General features: G+C 45.8%; 1 protein-coding gene across 2 annotated transcripts in view; it reads left to right on the forward strand.

Annotated features, from left to right (window-relative positions):
* The window catches only part of Fbn1 (fibrillin 1), a 192885-nt gene that overhangs the window by 169259 nt on the left and 3231 nt on the right, over positions 1–20395 (forward strand). For both annotated transcript variants that reach the window (XM_048332978.1, XM_048332977.1), the window contains 13 exons: positions 175–240; positions 491–607; positions 2599–2718; positions 3647–3769; positions 4750–4881; positions 6521–6646; positions 7438–7644; positions 9618–9743; positions 9961–10083; positions 13248–13364; positions 13664–13792; positions 14394–14513; positions 18442–18673. In XM_048332978.1, coding sequence (XP_048188935.1) covers positions 175–240; positions 491–607; positions 2599–2718; positions 3647–3769; positions 4750–4881; positions 6521–6646; positions 7438–7644; positions 9618–9743; positions 9961–10083; positions 13248–13364; positions 13664–13792; positions 14394–14513; positions 18442–18673 — 1738 coding nt within the window. The remainder of the gene's footprint in view (positions 1–174; positions 241–490; positions 608–2598; positions 2719–3646; positions 3770–4749; positions 4882–6520; positions 6647–7437; positions 7645–9617; positions 9744–9960; positions 10084–13247; positions 13365–13663; positions 13793–14393; positions 14514–18441; positions 18674–20395) is intronic.

Raw genomic sequence — 20395 nt, forward strand, 5'->3', positions numbered from 1 at the left:
AGCTATCTGAGGAGCGGGGACCACCTCTGGGAGGCTTGCTAACCCCCCCACCCCCCCGCCCCAGATCCTGGGCTTGTCCCGTTCATTATTTCTGCCAATGTCCCTGCATGGGGTCGGTCACTAGGCTGCCACCCTGGAGGGCGAGGTACGAACGCACGCCTGTGTCCCCCGCAGAGGCCTTCCGCCAGATCTGCCCCTACGGGAGCGGGATCATCGTGGGACCGGACGACTCGGCGGTGGGTGAGTAGCCTGGGGGCTCCCAGCTTTTCTCCGGGTGCTCGGACGCTTCTGTTTCTCTCCACTGGTTCCGATGTTTATGGATCTCCCTAGAAAAATCAAGCTTCCCTTTATTTCATTCTGGTGCTCGCTGCATTTCGATACCAGTTGTACCGTGGTAATTAGCTATTTCCTAAGCACTTAGATGACCGCCCCTTGTCATTCACTGTGGTAGGAAAATTACCCTGTGGCTCACTATTTGATCTTTCTTAAGATATGGATGAATGCAAAGAACCAGATGTCTGTAAACATGGACAGTGTATCAACACAGATGGCTCCTATCGCTGCGAGTGCCCCTTCGGTTATATTCTAGAAGGAAATGAATGTGTGGGTGAGTAATGAGACCGTTTCTTCCACAGGGGTTTCATAAGTTACGGCTTAAAAATCCTCCATTTAGAATAGCAGCCAGATCACCGCCCTGTGCTACTGCAGTGAACCAAGTAGAAAAGGACCTTCCTTTCACAGGCCTCAATTGATAGGGAAGACAGACAGACACTGGACAGAAATACAGATATGGCTGGGCACGGGTGGCCAGTGTAATCCTAGCTACTCAACAGGCTGAGATCTAGAGAATGGAGGGTTATTGAAGGCCCCTCTGTGTAGGAGTTTGTTAGGCTCCTCCCCTAAAATAACCAGCAGACAGCAGGGCTGGAAGCCTGGCTCAAGAGGTTGAGCACTGGCCTAGCAAGTAGGAAGCCCTGAGTTCCAACCTTAGTGCTTCTAGGAAAAAAAAATACATCGGAGATATGGAAAGGGATAACACCATAATGGAAGTCTTTTTTTATTTTCAAAAATTGTAAATGGTGGCCTGGAGGTGTGGCTCAAGTGGTAAAGCGCTTGGCTAGAAAGCATAGGGCCTCAAATTCAATCCCCGGTACTGTCTTCTCCCTCCCCCCCCCAACACCATTAGTCACAATCTTATCCTGTTAGTAGTATAAAGTACTATTTTTTCTGAATTTTAAGCATTTTGTAATATAAAAAGGCCATATACTCAGTACAAATTCATTTTAACCTTCTTATAAAATTTGAAGAGTATCTCCTAAGATAGCCTTAGCTCCTAAATCAAAACTCAAGTATTCTGTTTATTTATGAGTTCCTAAGTAATTTTCATGTAATGTGAACTAATTGTGGCATAAACACTTGAGGATTTGTCTCGACAAATTAAAAAGTGCTCTTTTCGTACATGCAATGTGAGCATCTCAATGCCAGCCATCGCTATGGGAGCTTAAACACGTTCTCCATTCTTCCTGGGCCTTGGGATGTCGTAATACCATTCAGATGAACCAACTGATTCCCAGTTTCCCTTCTAGCCCTCATGTCCAGTGACATTATGGTTTTTATTACCTTGTTAGATAAATGATATTGACTGTGCAGTATGATCGAATAGCAAAAAGAAGAGCAAATCGGTCACCATTTTCGTTTAGCGAGCACTCTCCTCATGCACATTGAGCCTCCTTGTTTTGGGGGGAGGAGGGGTCCCATCCATACGTTTTTGACTTCAGGATCCCAACATAATATGTAAGTCTTCACCACAGACGACTCCTCTTCCAAGTTTTAGACAGCTGAAATAAAAATGCTATTTCTGAAAACACACACACACACACACATACACACACACACACAAAAAAAAAACCTCTGTCCTGTCGAGATGTGTGGAATGAAGCACAGTAAGGACTGGGAGTTGTGCTGAACGCCGCATGGAAATACACAGCTAGCTGGGTCTCCTTGGTGAGATGGGTTCTGTTTCCACAGTTGTTTAGAGAGGTCATATCCTAAACATATTTTTTCCTCTAGCCTTTCTTCTGTCTAATGTAAACCATCTGGTCTTAACAGAATCAACCAAATCAACTTGAATCTTGATTTTATCCAGTGCATTCATTTTTTGTAACCTCTGGTCTCTTGTGTTGTTTTTTTTTTTTTTTGTAAGTTTAGTCTTCTATTTTATATCTGGCAAGAATCCATCATGTTTAAGGCTTCTTGTAGGATGATGTAACATTTCTATCTTTAACAAGCAGAAACTTCTGGCTGCTTAGAGGAGCCATTTTTAAGCCATTAGAGCATCTCCTCTCAGATACTGGAAAAAGCTCACAGCAGGCCAACGGCGGTCCTAGAAGTTGAGGTGCTCTCAATGCCGCTGCCATTGAGGAACACACTCCAGCTACAAGCCTGTGATAAGACATGCATACTCCTTCCTTGCAAGGATAGACTGGGAACTAGATAAAAAGATACATATCAAAGTACTCTGACAGAGCCAGCCTCTCTGCCCAAATGTCTACTTTTTCATGATTCATCTTGTTTTACATATACCTTGGCCACTCACAGATACTGATGAATGTTCTGTGGGCAATCCTTGTGGAAATGGAACATGCAAGAATGTGATCGGAGGTTTTGAATGCACCTGCGAGGAGGGATTTGAGCCTGGTCCAATGATGACATGTGAAGGTAAGCATTGCAAACACAGAATACTCAGTTACCTGTAAGTGCTGATGGGAACAGATTAAAATACTACTCAAATTAAATGGAATAAAAAACACCTGAGTCTGGGGGGTTATTCCCTCATTTCTTCTTTCCATGGCCTCCTTTACACAGTATCAATGATATACCATCTGCAGAAGAAATTGTGCCTTGCTGAGACAGAGAGGAGAGAGTTAGGTGGCTTATGGTGCATTCATCTAAGTTTCTCAGGGTGAGACTTAAGAAAATAATGAGGGTGGAAGGGCAAAGCATTAAGAGGAACTCTCATCAGAGAGAGGGGCTTCTACCCATGTTCAGTCAGCATCAATAGTCTCTGGGGAGCAACATGATCAAAGCAGTTTCAAAGTGTTAATGTTGCTTTTCTAGAACATAATCTATGGGTTCTAAACCACAAAATCTACAGACATGAAAATTTTCCCTTAACACCATTCCCATCAGTGTAGTGATAGAACTTGAGGGTTCATGTGAATTGGGTTTCTCTGTAGGTATAGAATGATCCAGAATACTGTTTGCGGAGGTAAACAATTACTACCTCATAGGAACCTCTGCATGGGGACGGTACTGTTTCAGAGGGGTTATGGCTTCTGACCACAATGAGTTTAGGCTGAAGGAGGCAGAAAGTGACAAAACCTGACATTCCCAGACAAGAATTTCATAAGTTTTTATAGATTTTTTTTCATCTAAACACCCCTAACTACAGGAGAGCAAACCTATACTAGAGCTGTCCTGAGAAGTCAGAATATATCGTCACCCTTACACCAAAAATAACCAAGTTATGTTATAATTTCCTGGAACTCAGAGGTCTAGTTTACCCATATTTGCAAAGTTGAGTTTCTCTTTTTGTTGTGGTTGATGTTGGTATACATGATCCATTATTTTCTTTCTTCTACTGCAGATATAAATGAATGTGCCCAGAATCCTCTGCTCTGTGCCTTCAGGTGTGTAAACACGTACGGGTCGTATGAGTGCAAATGTCCTGCTGGATATGTTCTCAGAGAAGACAGGAGGATGTGCAAAGGTGAGAGGCGTACTCAATGGAGCTGACCTTCACGGCCAACCTTGATGCGCAGATACCTTGTTTCCAGATGGCTCACATATAGTTTTGCTTGAAGGTGTGGAGGTGTTCTGAGTTTCTGATCTCACTCAGGGAAAGACTAAATTTCTCACACATATCCAAGGAAATGCAACCTGCTGGAGTGTAAAGAGTGAGGAAGAGGGCTGGGGATATAGCCTAGTGGCAAGAGTGCCTGCCTCGGATACACGAGGCCCTAGGTTCGATTCCCCAGCACCACATATACAGAAAACGGCCAGAAGCGGCGCTGTGGCTCAAGTGGTAGAGTGCTAGCCTTGAGCGGGAAGAAGCCAGGGACAGTGCTCAGGCCCTGAGTCCAAGGCCCAGGACTGGCCAAAAAAAAAAAAAAAAAAAAAAAAAAAGAGTGAGGAAGAACCAGCTAACCCAGGAAAAAGGAAACGGAGGGAAAATCCAGTGGGGAATGAGATTCTTGTGCATGCTATCTTATCATCAAAGTATAATACCCAAGCTTTCATCATTCAATGATTATTCTAATATATATTACTCCTGACCATATTTAGTTATATTTACTGTATAATGGGAAATTTAGTTTCTCTTTTAATCCATCATGCTCATGTTATGAGATACTGTGATTATCATGCTCTTGTCATTATGTTTTGAAATACCAGTTAATATCAGTAGTCAAAAGGACTGGAAATGCTTCAATGAGGAAGAAAAAGGAAAGAAGGGACTAGGTGAAAGGGATGAGTAGAATCAGGCTTCTGACGAGACTGCCAGCTGGTTCGGAACAGTTGGTCAGGTTCAGAGGGTGCTAGAACGCTCTTTGAAGAGGTCAATCAATGCCTGATACTGAAGTAGTTCAGCACTGAAATACTACAGATGAAACTGGCTACTTCTGTTTTATGTGAAAAGGTGGGTATTTGATGCAGTCTCTTTTCTAAATTGTGTTTGTGCATCCTTTACAGATGAGGACGAGTGTGAGGAGGGAAAACACGACTGTACTGAGAAACAAATGGAATGCAAGAACCTCATCGGCACCTACATGTGCATCTGTGGACCTGGCTACCAGCGCAGGCCTGACGGAGAAGGCTGTGTGGGTAAGAGACCCTGGTGTCGAGTGGGTCACGTGCTGAGTTGGATGCCAAGGGGAACTGGCAACCTGGCTTGTGTGTCCTGGACCAGAGCCTTGGCCTTTCTAACTTCACACTGCCACAACTTTCAGTGGAGGGAGACCCCTTCCTTCTTAATTACATAAGAATTCCAAGAGCCATGCTATTTTCTCCCACTGAGCTCCCTTTCCCCTTCTTTCCTGACCTGTTTTTTTTTTTTTTTTTTGGGCCAGTGCTGGAGCCTGGACTCAGCCTGAGCACTGTCCCTGGCTTCTTTTTTGCTCAAGGCTAGCACTCTGCCAATTGAGCCACAGCACCACTTCTGGCCATTTTCTGTATATGTGGTTCTGGGGAATTGAACCCAGGGCCTCATGTATACGAGGCAAGCACTCTTGCCACTAGGCCATATCCCCAGCCCCTTTCCTGACCTATTTTGATGCCAAGATTGGAACACCATGCCTTTCCCCTGTTCCTTTACTTTTTGTAAGCTTGTGGACCTGGGAGTCAATTATTTCTACCACAATGGACTTTCCCCTTTTGACTCACCTGTGTTACCAGGTACATTGAGAACAGGTACTAGATCCATCCAAACCAGTGGGATCGATCTACAAAACACCAAATCTTTTCTGGAATGGAATCCATCTCTCTGCCCATCCCCCCTTCGTCCCCCAGGGAGACCTCAGTGTGAGGGATGCTAAGCTGTTCTCAAATGAGGAAGAACACTAGCAAGACTACCTTCTAGGCAGCCATTGGACGACTCAGAATCTTCAGCTATGTGAATGTTTTCTTAAACCTGGGAAATTAAATTACGGGTTATTGTTTAAAGTTGTTGAACTATTACAAATAATCTATATTGAATATGAGGTCTAGACAGATGCTTCCGGGTCAACACTTACACTAATAATACTTCAACTTCAAACTTTTTCCCCTTCACTAAGTAATCTTTTGGGGGATCGCTATATGATCTTATAGCAAAATTCCATTAACTGAAAAACATTAGCATTTAAGGGCATCAAAATGTTACCAATTGGGGCTGGGAATGTGGCTTAGCGGTAGAGTGCTTGCCTAGCATGCAAGAAGCCCTGGGTTCGATTCCTCAGCGCCACCTATACAGAAAAGGCCAGAAGTGGCTCAAGTGGCAGAGTGCTAGCCTTGAGCAAGAAGAAGCCAGGGACAGTGCTCAGGCCCTGAGTGCAAGCCCCAGGACTGGCAAAAAAAAAAAATTATCAGTTATGCCTTTAAAGGACAGGGAGGAGATAAAAAGTTTGTTAAGACATGTCCTCATTGCCTTATGTATGTAACTGTAGCCCCTCTGTACATTACTTTGACAATTAAAAAAATAGGGGGAGGGGGGGAAAGGAGCAGAGGTACTTACACATGTCCATGGGTGCACTTGCTCCCCGGAAGGGCTGCTCACCTGCAACTGATCACCTTCCAGCAGGGGCGTCTGGTGTGACTGAGGAAGAGAGAGGGGAAGGGGGCTGTGGCTAAATATCCTAGTGTCAATGTATAGAACCGTGTGAACAGATTAAATTGAGGCAGGGAAAGAGAAAGAGGAGGAATCAAATCCTTCTATAAATTGTTAGGTAACTCCTTCTGTTTTCCATCCTTCAATGACACCACGCAGATGAAAATGAATGTCAGACCAAGCCAGGAATCTGCGAAAATGGGCGGTGCCTCAACACCAGAGGGAGCTACACCTGCGAGTGCAACGACGGCTTCGTAGCCAGCCCCGCCCAGGACGAGTGCCTCGGTGAGCGGGGCGGACAGGCGGGCCCCTCTCGGTGACACTCACGCGCAGGTGTCCCGAAATACCCAGCCCCGGCTCAAAGCTGAAAAGCAATCCCCGCATTTGCCCGAGATTAAGTGCGCTCTCCCCGTTTCTTCTATAGTTAATCATACCTCGGCTTTTCTCATGCGAAGCAACTGCTACCTGCATAAAATATTCATTATGAATGTAATGATTTCCCAGCTCATCTGACACGCAAGTGCACAGGACTCCCCCAAACTACAATTTGGGGCAAAACACGTGCGCTGAAAACCCGATCGTGGAGTTGAGGTCGATGTGGAAAGATGAGGGGGGCAGACTGAAAATGCTCCTCCTTCCCAGATGACTTAGAGACTTAGTGTCCCCGGGGGTTTAAAGCCACCCTGCGCTCGCTCAGCGCTTCCTCTGCTTGGAGCGTCCTGGCTGCCTGTTGGCGGTCACGGTCCGCTCCCTCGCGCCGCTCTTCGCGCACCCCCTCCCCGTCCTCCCGCGCGACTGTCGGGATGAGTCGTTCCCCCTGTGCGGGCGCGCGGTCAGAAGCGTTTCCGAGCCAATGCCCCTCCGCCGGCTCACTGAATCTCTCGTCTTGTTCCCCTCAGACGGCATCCTCTCTCTCTCACTGCTGCTTCCAGCTTTCCCTTCTCGCTCCTTCTCGTCCAGGGTAAAGTGTTACACGCGTTACAGTCTTTTGGTTGTTTTTTTTTTTGATCTGACCAAAGCCAGTCACGCTCCTAACCTTTCCTCAAATCCTCTTTTTCATTCCCCATCCGCCGTAGACAACCGAGAAGGGTACTGCTTCACAGAGGTGCTGCAAAACATGTGTCAGATCGGCTCAAGCAACCGAAACCCCGTGACCAAGTCTGAATGCTGCTGTGACGGAGGGAGAGGCTGGGGGCCCCACTGTGAGATCTGCCCTTTCCAGGGCACCGTGGCTTTCAAGAAGCTCTGCCCCCACGGCCGCGGCTTCATGACCAACGGAGCAGGTACGTCGCTGTGTGGTCATGGTAACCAGGACAGCGGGTGCTACGTGCAGGGAATCTGTGGGTTTTATTATAAAAACAGGGATCTACAAACCGAGCCTACCTAGAGCTGTATAGTTGGGATTGGAAAAAAGAAGTCATTATGGTGTGTGTTAGACATTCAAGGCCACTCACCAGGTTCTTGGGTCTGCCTAGCTAGGCTGTATGTGCCTGGTCCCGGCTTCACCGCAGGTCTTCAGCTCTTGAAACAAGGGTTTGCTCGAAGTCTACTACTGCTCTTCTAGCAAGACTGTTCAGAGAAATCTTCAAACAGCTATTCGATTCTAGTTTACCCAGAGGTATTTTAACCCAGAACATTAGCTAAAGCACAGGGCATTGAACAACTGTAATAATGTGGGCATCCTGCCGTCCAACACAATTCCATCTGAAAAAGCACAAGCATCTTTACCCAGAAACTACAGGGATGAGAAGGCTGCCCGGGCCTTGTGTGATCTCCGTGTTTATCACCAGTAATCCAAGTTGGGTTTCAGTTCATAAAAGAAATGAATAGGGATTCTGTGACTGTTTTCTTTTTGCGCTCCTTGGGAGAGAGTTATTAGAAGTAAGGAGGTTAAAAAGATGTGGTTGCGGGCTGGGGATATAGCCTAGTGGCAAGAGTGCCTGCCTCGGATACACGAGGCCCTAGGTTCGATTCCCCAGCACCACATATACAGAAAACGGCCAGAAGCGGCGCTGTGGCTCAAGAGGCAGAGTGCTAGCCTTGAGCGGGAAGAAGCCAGGGACAGTGCTCAGGCCCTGAGTCCAAGGCTCAGGACTGGCCAAAAAAAAAAAAAAAAAGATGTGGTTGAAGGCAGAATAACAGAATTGGGTGTGGCAGGAGTGGATGGATAAAATGGAGGGACTAGAAGCAACTCCTGCTGATTTGGAGGATGTAAAAATGGGATGGTGGAAGATTCATTTCCTGAGGACAATGAGAAAATGAGCTAAATGGCACTTCAGGGTAAACTTGAAAAGGTCAGGCATACCCGGATGTTGATATAAAATGGTCATTTGGCAAGCAAGGGCGGATAGGGCATGTGTAAACTACTTGTACTGGCGCTGTACCAAGCAAGGAGACCCGTGGGTCAGGGGGGTGGAGGACAGTAGCTTTAATGCTAAACAGTACTCGCTGGCCAAGCACTATTCTCCTGGTAGGGCCAAGAAGAAAGGTCTCTGTTACTTAGTAGGTGGCAAAATCCAGTCTGTCTATCCACTCCAAAGCCCTGGTCCGTTTCCTTTCTCATCAAAGGAAAGAAGTTGAAGCTGTTTCATTTCCTCAATATTATGTAATTTGGCATTTTCCAGGATTAACTTCAAACACAGAAAGCCTTTCTTCTTATTCTGAAGAGGCAATATTAGATAAGGGTCCCCCGCTGGGACGTGATTATGTGAACTCAGCAGGAGGCGAGCTTCATGGCAAGAGCAGGGCCAAAGGCCAAATGTGTCTCCGTGGGGGTGTTGTTCTACGTCCCTAGAAGAGAAAAATACAAAATTTAGAAGACCAGTATTTCATAAATTTTCCCGTGGCCTGATGAGTTTATTGCTACCATCCTGGTAAAGTTCTTGCCATGCCGCCTTTCAGTTTCATTACTACCATGGCAATGAAATGTATGTGGTTGCGCCTTTGGTTTAGTTTGTTAGATCCATGGGTTACTAGCACATTCTGTTAGAATTTACAGGGGGCTGGGAGTATGGCCTAGTGGCAAGAGCGCTTGCCTCCTACAATGAAGCTCTGGGTTCGATTCCCCAGCACCACATATACAGAAAACGGCCAGCAGGGGCGCTGTGGCTCAGGTGGCAGTGCTAGCCTTGAGGGGGAAGAAGCCAGGGACAGTGCTCAGGCCCTGAGTCCAAGGCCCAGGACTGGCCAAAAAAAAAAAAAAAAAAAAAAATTTCCATACTCCTATCGGTTAATGTTGTCCAACCACATTGTCTAGATATTGATGAATGCAAGGTTATTCATGATGTGTGCCGGAACGGGGAATGTGTCAACGACAGAGGATCCTATCACTGCATTTGTAAAACGGGCTACACGCCGGATATTACTGGAACAGCCTGTGTGGGTAAGTGCCCTAATTTCTCATGGTTTTGTTTTTTAAGTAGAAATATTAGATGGGATGGGGGAGAGTCCTTTAAGCTAATCATCTAAAATGCATGTATAATTTCCTAGGAAAACACAAGACAGTGATGGAATAATAAAGTTCTTTGTTAAACTCGCACAGTGGATTTGGGGCATTGCACCATTCTTTTAGGTGGAACTCATGGTCTTTTCTATCATAGATCTGAACGAGTGCAACCAGGCTCCCAAACCCTGTAATTTTATCTGCAAAAACACAGAAGGGAGCTACCAGTGTTCCTGTCCAAAAGGCTACATTCTGCAAGAAGATGGGAGGAGCTGCAAAGGTAGGTCAAGTCTTTGTCTTTGCCCATCCACCGGCCCGTCACACGGTTGCGGTCCTTGTACCTGTGAGGAGTCCACAGATGAGCTTGGAGACTGGTTTTGTACGAAAGAGGTTCTTCCCCGAGGTCAACGCAGGAAGTGTGTACACCCTGGAAGAGGGAGCTGAGGCCGGGAGCTTGCAGAGAGAGGACCAGAGGTAGCAGCCATCCATCCTGTCTGCACGTCACAGGGTCATTCACGGGGCATCCAAGGCTCTGGTGAAACTGATTCTTGATTGGGTCTAACGTGTGGAGTCCTGGGAAGACCTGGACTACACACGTGTTGTGTAGACTCGAGCCTCAGAGTAACTAGTTCCACGTGATGCTAGAAGACATTGGGCCTAAGTAAAGACAGTGTTCAGATTTTGAGTCTATAAAGTAAGGCTGTTCCTGCCTTCTAAGAGACATAAACATCACGCAGAATTTAGATAGAAATAGCAAAAGTTTGAGCAGGAGTTCCTCCTCGACTCTACATTATACCCTTTGCAAAGTTCTTTGGGTGTAACCTTATTCCTGAACATGTTGCTTGACAGTAAGAACGTCATAAAGACTAACTGGGAAGATGGGGGATTGGAGAAAGAAAGGCAGACCAGATGGGGAGCTGTGTTCTATCATGAAACTTTGGAGAAGCCAGAAAAGTAAGAGAGGATAAAGAGCTGAAGCAATAGACACGGGGGTAGTAACAAGCAGCTCCTGACCCCTTTCCTGTGTCGTCTGGAAGCTGGAGAGAGGTGGGAGGAATGTCATGGAGGCAACCCTCAAAGGCTTCTATATAATTTTTAACTTAGGGAAAGGAAGTTGAGAGATATACTAAAAAATTCTGACCATCTTAAGTAGATTCTTACTCCACAAGGTTTAGGAAGCTCTCTGTCATGCTCTTATTATCAGGGGTACAGAAAGCAATTATGTCATTTTTTTTAACACATCATCTATGTAAGTCCTTTTCTTTTTCTCAAATTGTACATTCTTGGCATATATGCCTAAATATGGTAGTAAGTGGTACAGTATGTGCACACTGAAATGGAAGAGAGGCTCCCAGAGAAATGTGGAGTCCATGTAAGGCGAGACACGATCAAAGCCCGATATAAGAATGTGTGGAAATGCCACAGGGAAACCTATTGATTTGTACAATTAATTACTAAGCTATATAATTAAAAACAAAAGGTGAGAGAAGACATTTTGAGAGGTGAGAACAGCAAGTGTTGCCAACTGTAACGCGCCATGCTTATAAAATCATCACGTACTCTCACTTACTGTCTCGGGGAGCTTCTGTGGAGATAGGAAAATGCTAGAGCAAAGCTTCTCGGGTCCCGGAGAGGGGAAGCTAGTCCCGGACTCAGTCAGCAGGGAGAAACACAGGGCAGGCTCCATCGCCAGGGATGTGAGCGCCGAGATGGCCGGGGAAGGCTTTCTCAATGTGCGCTGCCTTCGGAAAGGGCCCCGTGAGGCAGGTGATGTCACTAGTTAATCTCACCCTCCATCCGCCGGCGTGCGCTCTTCTGTGTGGCACGTGCGTGGTGACTGAGTTGATGACAAAACGCCCCCTAAATACACAGCTACCTGAACACTACTGTTAAGATCCACACTGTCTGAAAAATAAGGTGTATGTGTGGCTCAAGTGGTACAGTGCTTGCTGAGTTCAAATCCAAGTATTGCCCAAAAGAAAAAATCAGCTAAAAGCTACAACGTACTTGGATTTTCTCACGGCAGGGAAGTGAGGAGGTTGCCTGTCCTGAGGCTACAAGCACAGCACTCGATGCCGGTGCTCTGCCACTTGAGCGACAGCCCTACCTCTGGACTTGCTCTTTGTTAGTTGGGAGGTGAAGAGTCTCACGGGGACTTTCCTGCCCAGGCTGGCTTTGAACCATGATCCTCAGGTGTCAGCCTCCTGAGTAGCTAGGACGACAGGCCTGAGTCACCTGCACTGGCTAGCTTGGTATTTTTAACTAACACTGGCGTTAAAAATGAGCCCAGAAAAGGGAGACGGAGAGACAGTAGAGACCAAGTCTGTGAAACCAAAAACTGCTTGTCAAATAGTATTCCCCACAGGATTGGGGCAGCGCCCCAACAGTATGTAACTAAAACCAAACAACTACTCAACATACAAAGGTCAAAAATTGACCTCTCAGGGGAATACAATAGCTCAAAAGCTATGTTTGTACGTTCATATAAGACTGCTGTCGACATATTGTCTAATATCAACATTACATTTAAAGCCCTAGGCAAACTTTCTTGGGCTTGGCCACGTGGCTACTGTATATGTTCTTGATACATTGTATATTGTATATATGTCTACCTGACCTAAAGAAGGGAAAGAAAAACAGGGCGTAAGATATCACAAGAAATGTACACACTGCCCTACTATGTAACTGTACCCTTTTTGCACAACACCTTGTCAAAAAATTTGTGTTCAATTAATAAACAAATAAATTTTTTAAAAAATGAGCCCAGAGGGCTGGGGATATGGCCTAGTGGCAAGAGAGCTTGCCTTGTATACATGAGGCCCTGGGTTCGATTCCCCAGCACCACATATACAGAAAATGGCCAGAAGTGGCGCTGTGGCTCAAGTGGTAGAGTGCTAGCTAGCCTTGAGCAAAAGGAAGCCAAGGACAGTGCTCAGGCCCTGAGTCCAAGGCCCAGGACTGGCCAAAAAAAAAAAAAAAATGAGCCCAGAAATGGGCAACAGTGTGAGGACGGGGGCCTGATGACAGCAGAAGATGTCATAGCGATGAAAAACCGTACTTGAGGCAAGTGCTCTTGCCACGAGGCCACACCCCCAGCCCCGAAAAACCATACTTGATAAATACTAACTATGACGCTAATTACTCTTAGCTCTTAGAATTTTTCCTTCAGTTTTTCACTTCATTTTACAATTGGTTTTAAAAATTTTTAGAAATTTCTCCACAAAGGCATTTCAGACTTGACTTTTCTCAAACTTAAGGGACTCGGGCTATGCTTAGGTCCCACAAAGCAGCACTTGGTCTTCTCCGTGTTCTCAGTTGAGACTGTTGTTGATGGAGGGGCGCTGACCCATTCGCAGGTTCTGTTGTGGTCAGGGTCCCTGGAGCCCTGGCACGGCTGGCTAAGGGCGTGTCTTCCACTCAGCGCAACGCCGTGTTTTCTTACAGATCTTGATGAATGTGCAACCAAGCAGCACAACTGCCAGTTCCTGTGTGTTAACACCATTGGTGGCTTCACGTGCAAATGTCCTCCTGGGTTCACCCAGCACCACACCGCCTGCATTGGTAAGTGGAACAAAACACAGGACTTGGTCTTTTCTGAAGAGAACTTTGGGGCATTTAAATCCTTTCTCCCGGGTTGGGAATATGGCGTGGTGGTAGAGCCTTGCCTCATATACATGAAGCCCTGGGTTCGATTCCTCAGCACCACATATACAGAAAATGGCCAGACGTGGCGCTGTGGCTCAAGTGGCAGAGTGCTAGACTTGAGCAAAAAAGAAGCCAGGGACAGTGCTCAGGCCCTGAGTTCAAGCCCCAGGAGAGGCCAAAAAAAAAAAAATCCTTTCTCCCATTGCTTTTCATAGATAACAATGAATGTACCTCTGATATCAACCTGTGTGGGTCGAAAGGCGTCTGCCAGAACACGCCTGGAAGCTTCACCTGTGAATGCCAGCGGGGATTCTCCTTGGATCAGAGTGGGGCGAGCTGTGAAGGTGGGTGGAGGCGGCCCGGCGACTGTCAGCGCCTGCATCCACCCCTTATGGGTGGGGGACACTCAGCTGAAGACGGGAGGTGTTTGCTTGAGTCCCATGCTTTGTGTCTGCAATACTTGCCTTGCCTAGATTAATGTTTTAACCTAAGAGGGAATAACTCAGTCATCAAGAACAATGGCTACTGGCCGGGCACCGGTGGCTCACACCCGTAGTCCTAGCTACTCAGGAGACAGAGCTCTGAGGATTGTGGTTCAAAGCCAGCCCGGGCAGGAAAGTCCGTGAGACTCTTATCTCCAATTAATCACAGAAAAAGCTGGAAGTGGCGCTGTGGCTCCAATGGTAGAGTGTTAACCTTGAGCAAAAGGAGCTTAGGGACAGTGCCCGGGCCCTGAGTTCAAGCCCCAGCAATGGCAAAAACCAAACAAACAAAAAACAATAGCTAGATTTCTGGTCTGTGCATGGAGAACCCCAAGACTCCCCGGCTGGACTCTGAGGGCTGGACTCTTAGAGTTGTACAGAAATGCACGCATTTCTTACTAGCACTGCCCTTTCCCTTCACGTGGAAATAAGTGTGGCTGCAAGACGACTCTGCTTTTTTCAGACGTGGATGAGTGTGAGGGCAACCACCGCTGCCAGCATGGCTGCCAGAACATCATCGGAGGCTACCGGTGCAGCTGTCCCCAGGGCTACCTGCAGCACTACCAGTGGAACCAGTGTGTGGGCAAGTAGCGGCGCCCCCCCCTCCCCACGGCCCCCCCCAGCACCCACACTGCCAACAGAAACGGCACACCGTATTTAAGACTGCCCGAACCCAATGCACACCATAGGAAAGGAATCATCTTTAAAAAATGGTACACTAAAAAAAAAAGTTACAGTAAAGTACATTAAAGGATGCTTCATCTTATCTGGAATGAAGCCCCCACCTCCCCCCGTGGCTAGTCCTCAGTCCCCACTAGAGTTCTCTTCATAAGGGGTGGGGTTCGGGGGGCGGGGTGGGGGGAGAGCCAAATCCCACTTGTGACTGCAAAGTGTCTTCCAGCCAGAAGATACAGAAGTAGTTCTGCTCAGCTCTACACAGCTCTGGGGCAGAGAGTGAGCAGCAGAGACACAGAATGTTCTCAGGATTTGCTAAATTGTTTTGACAATTAAGGGAGCTCAACAGACTCTCATTAAACTGGAAATGATACCATCTTTGATTCCACAATGTCATGGGAAAGCAACTCGATGGACACTAGAGAGTCAAAACATTGAGAGTTAGGAAGGACGGCAGGGGACATCTAGCTCAAGCCCCGGCAGCGGTAGGTCCTAAGCCCCTGGTTCGCTTGAGACATGCCTGGAACTAGACTCCAGGACTTCTAACTTTTTTTCAAGTGACATTAAAACCTTTCCCCTCCTCACAGCAAGCATCTACAGAGCGCAAGTGCAGGCCGGTAGGAAAGGGCACATGACCTAGCTACCACACATGGAGGTACAGATCCCTTAGCCAAAACTACACAAAATGACCTCTTCCTGAGTTTGGTACTTCTTACTGCACTATTTCACTGACTCCAAAAGAATATATCTCATGTTTTCATTTATTAAAATGGTCTCATCTAGCTTGTCTTGGCGCATGACAGTTTTGCAGAGGTATGTAGGGTTGGCTAGAGTGATCCTAGTCCTGGTGGAGTAGACCATACATACAGCTCTCGGTACTGCCTGGTTTTAATAAAACACTTATGCTCATTATCAGCTCCGGGGACATAGTTGTCTCTGATTTTAAGACTAGTTTCTGACATTGTTCACAGAATTCTACAGTGGGCTCGGTACTTCAACACTCAGTAATTAGAATTAGAGTAATTAGAATTATGAGAGAAAAAAATGTAAGAGAGGAGAGGTGCATCGGTACTAAACCTTGTCCTCTTCCCTTCGGTCCAGACTTGTTGAGTGAGTCTGCAGAGATGCAGCGCGTTCCCAGGGCGAGCGCTTGCCTTGCAAGCAGGAGAGGTTCTGCCTTCAATTCTCCAGCACCACTTTTTTTTTTGGAGTGGGGGGGAAGAGCTTAGAAAAAGTTTGGGGCTCTTAATGTTTGGAAACACCAAACTGGCTTCACAAGTCCCAATTAAAATGACGTAGGGCTAGAATGAAGCTCCTCCAGAGCTGTGAAAACAGCAGATCACTTGGACCAGGCAAGATCTTAATTCCTAGCTGGCTAGAAGCTCACTCTTCCTCATGGCTAGGTTTGGGGTATGGTGTCACTTCATTCCTATTTAGAAACAGATGTGAAACTTTCAGCTTGCAATTAGTCAACCCATTTTGTCCAAGAGAAAACTGGTGAAAGAAGGCTGACTTTCCATTTGGGATTTTCCTGTTGTTAATCCCTTAGCCCCCACTGCCACTTAAACTGTACAGTCCTGGCCGTGGAGCCTCTAGTTCTAGAGATCCAGGTTTTTCAGAGGTGGTAATGCTCCTTCTATAAAAGAATGGTATTATATAGGTGCTGGTGGCTCAAACCTATAATCCTAGCTACTCAGGAGGCTGAGCTAGCCCACACAGCACAGTCTATGAGACTCCAATTAACCACTGGAAAACAGGAAGTGCCACTGTGGCTCGGAGTGGCAGAGCGTCAGCCTTGAGCAAAAGAACTCAAGGACAGTTCAATCCCCTTGCCAGGCCCCCCCCCCCAAAAAAAAAAGATTTATTACCAACTGGAATAATGAAACTATTTTAGCATATAGAATAATAAATTCCTCTGTAGAGTCATTTGCTTTAGAGTATACAGGATGAAACAGGTCAAGAAAATTGTAAAGCATGTTCACTAAGTTGTAGTGTTGCTAAGTTAATAAAAAGGCTGAGTGCACATACCATTTTCAAGCAGTGAACACTGAACCTTCACTAACTTCTTTACCTTAGAGAGTATCTAGTCTGACCTATCTCCTAACCTAAAAATCCCTCTCTTGCCTCACTGTACCAATCTGGTTGAAATACCACCTTGAAAAGAACTTGTTTTCTCCTCAGATAGTCCAGCATTAATACTTACAAGGAAGTAATGAAGGAACTTCTAATCATGGTCCTACTTAGCAAAAAGCAGGATAAACTAAGCTATTCACTGACTGTGCCCCTCATCTGCTTATTTCTTTGTAGGCTTTATTTATTAGTCAGAGTCCCAGCAGGAAATAGATGGCTGAACACACTAAATAGAGGACACAGAAGCATTAAACTACTTACGTTCTCCACACAGATCAGCTTTTAAGGGAGCAAGTAGAGAGGAAAAAGGGGAAGAGGCTAGTCCAGGAGCCTTCTCCCTCCCTGAGTAATACCCTCAGTGTTTCAGATTGCTTCTTGGACGTAGGTACTGGTTTCTTTCTATGACATACTTCATCCCTAATTTAAAGCAAGGGGGAAAGAACAAAGACCATGGTACATTTCATTATTTCTCTTTCCCATACATAGCCTAAGACTCCTTGAGAGGGGACTATAGAGCCCCTGGCTCTACATAGGCAAAGAAAAGCTCACAGACAAGCCACAGGGAAGGAGGAAAATAGAAAGGCCAAAAATAAGAATACTACTAAATAAATACAAACACTTCACTGGCCCCTTTCACTCACCTATTTTCTAACTGCAGAAAAAAAGAACGCTAAATATTTTCGTTTGTGAGACGGGGAATATGATGCCTACCTCAGACTGTAGGAAGCGTTCTGTAGATGAATGTGATACACATATCTGCGTGCCACAGAGAAGGCATCTGATGTTCATTTAACTGTCTTGTCCATTCCACGTAGGCCAATCTACCTGTGTTCAAATGAACAAAAAACGAAAATGGGTCTTAGAACAAACTTCCAACTTTCCCTACTAAGGCAGGTCTACAAAATAGAAAAGGTATAACCTGGAAATAATGAGAAAGTCACAGTTTTCTTCCTTCAAGCTCCTTTTTTTTTTTTAAGTTCCATTTATTTTTCTTTTTCTTACTTCTTACTCTACCAGACTTGGCAAGTCCCTGTGGGTCTCCAGTCCCACAGCATCTCTCTTGTGGGTTTCCCCCAGTTATTACTGAGGAAGTCTGCACGGACTCTCTTCCAGCTGCACTGAGCTTCAGACATGGCTCAGACACGGTGGGCAGGAGGCTAGATTGGGGAAGGGGCATTCAGAGTTGGGAGGAGACATGCCAGCAAGCACTGTTCATCCAAGAACAAGCACCTAGGGGCTTCTGCAGATTTCTGAAAAGGAAGTCCAAATGGGTCAGATCCTTCCTGTAGGATATCAGCCTTCCCCAGATGTGCACATCGTGCAAATAGAGTTGAGAAAGCAGCCTCTGAGGAAATGGTTGGTCTCTGCTTTTAAGGTATTTGCTCTATTACCGAGCACTTCTGAAGCAAGGACAAAGAACTGTGTGATTCCTTTGACTTCCCCAAACCTTGGCTATGAACAAGCCCCACATTCTTCACAAGGAGCACAACGTACTGGCACTGGCTTCTATGAGATTCCTTAGAATTCCAGTATCTTCTGTCCTGTTATTTGACCTCATCTGCCATATTGAGGGACAACACAGAAGAAGCCATGTCTGCTTCCACATATTTCTCTCTCTACCTTGGTCAGTGCTGCCTGCTTTCCCATCCTAAGGGAAATCTCTGGTCAGTGTGTCACATCGGCAATGTCTTCTGGTTTTTCTGCAGATGAAAACGAATGTCTCAGTGCTCACATTTGTGGAGGAGCCTCTTGTCACAACACTTTGGGAAGCTACAAGTGCATGTGTCCTGCTGGCTTCCAGTATGAACAGTTCAGTGGGGGGTGCCAAGACATCAATGAATGCGGCTCTTCACAAGCCCCCTGCAGCTACGGCTGCTCCAATACAGAGGGAGGCTACCTGTGTGGCTGTCCACCAGGTTACTTCCGAATAGGCCAAGGGTAAGTACTACTTTCCTAGTCTTGTCTGGCAATTCTCTCTCATTCATAATGTTATTTAACTCAAAATGACCTCCCCAGTTGGTAGTTTATACCTGTCATCCTAGCTTCTCTGGAGGCTGAGATCATGAGAATCAGTTTGAGGCCATCCATTCAGGCAAAAAGTTCAACCAATAAAAAAATCTGGGCACAGTGGTGTGCACGGGTCATTCCCATCTACACTGGGAACATGAACAGGAAAGTCAAAGTAAGGCTGGCTCGTGCAAAAAGACCATTAAAAAACAAAAGCACAAAGGTCTACAGGCATGCCATGACTCAAGTGGTAGAGCACCTGCCCAACAAGCAAAGTCCTGACTTCAACCCCAGTAACACACACACACACACACACACACACACACACACACACACACACACGGCCTTGCCCTAGAAGAGAACGATACTCACACTTTTCGTAATCCTTTGGTTAATTCCTGTTACCTTTGTGGAAGTTTCCAGTTATGCTATTTGTAATGGGACATCTGGATTTCTGGAAATTCAGAAATAACCTTAGGGTCTTAGAACCTATTTTATACTTCAGTCTTAAATTTACAAATCATGAAAAGAACATTTTTATAAATTGGAGCAAAGTGTATGTTTATGTGAGAATTGGGACAGGGAAAACATTTTTATTTTACTCAGTTATTTAACAGTTTAGTGGTAAATTTTCAAACCCGAGAGCTTTCCTGAAGAGCTAATATAGACTTGGGTATCCATGTAGTTACTGGGCCATGAATTTCAATTTTTACCCAGGAAGATAAATATATATATATTATATATATATATATTTCTAAGTATTCCAACTACTGTCTCTCTCACATACCCACTAGAGTTATATATTCACACACACCAAATTATTAATTTAGTGGTCCCAGGTTACTTGACACACAGGCTTCAAGTGATTTGTTTTGGGTCTCTGTAAACTAGAAGGTAAAAAGAATGTTTCATGGGAAGAACACAAAAATGCCAGCAGTACTGGATACAAATTCCCAGATGTCTGGGTCTAGCTCTCAGGCGACTCATTCTTTATGTTTTAGTGCCAGAACCATTTTTCCCAGCAAAAAAAATTGTGACACTCCAAACTGGCTCTTGGCCAGTGGGATTTTGTAGTCACATTTCTTATAAGTGGTGCTCCTGGGAGATGAAAATCCTGGAACCATGATCTGAGAAAAGAACCAAAGCCTGCAAAACTTGTGGCTTACCTCCTCAACACTTAATCACTATGTGGATGTGTGTACACGTACAGGGTGGGCAAATGAACGTTTCATCTATTTCACTCTTTCTACACATTTCACTTGCAACATAGAGAAAAGGAAGTGTGTCAGACTCTGACAAGACTAAAGAAAGTAGCAGGAACCCTTAAGAGCAGTAAAATATGACCAATATGTGGTAAACTCACTGGAATTAGATTTTTTTTTTTTTTTTTTGGCCAGTCCTGGGCCTTGGACTCAGGGCCTGAGCACTGTCCCTGGCTTCTTCCCGCTCAAGGCTAGCACTCTGCCACTTGAGCCACAGCGCCGCTTCTGGCCGTTTTCTGTATATGTGGTGCTGGGGAATCGAACCTAGGGCCTCGTGTATCCGAGGCAGGCACTCTTGGCACTAGGCTATATCCCCAGCCCCTGGAATTAGATTTTGAATCCTAAGTGCATAAAGGAAAATGAGTTATAAAGAGGAGACAAGGGGCTGGAC

This window comes from Perognathus longimembris, chromosome 23, assembly GCF_023159225.1.
Source record: "Perognathus longimembris pacificus isolate PPM17 chromosome 23, ASM2315922v1, whole genome shotgun sequence".
Taxonomy (NCBI): Eukaryota; Metazoa; Chordata; class Mammalia; order Rodentia; family Heteromyidae; genus Perognathus; species Perognathus longimembris.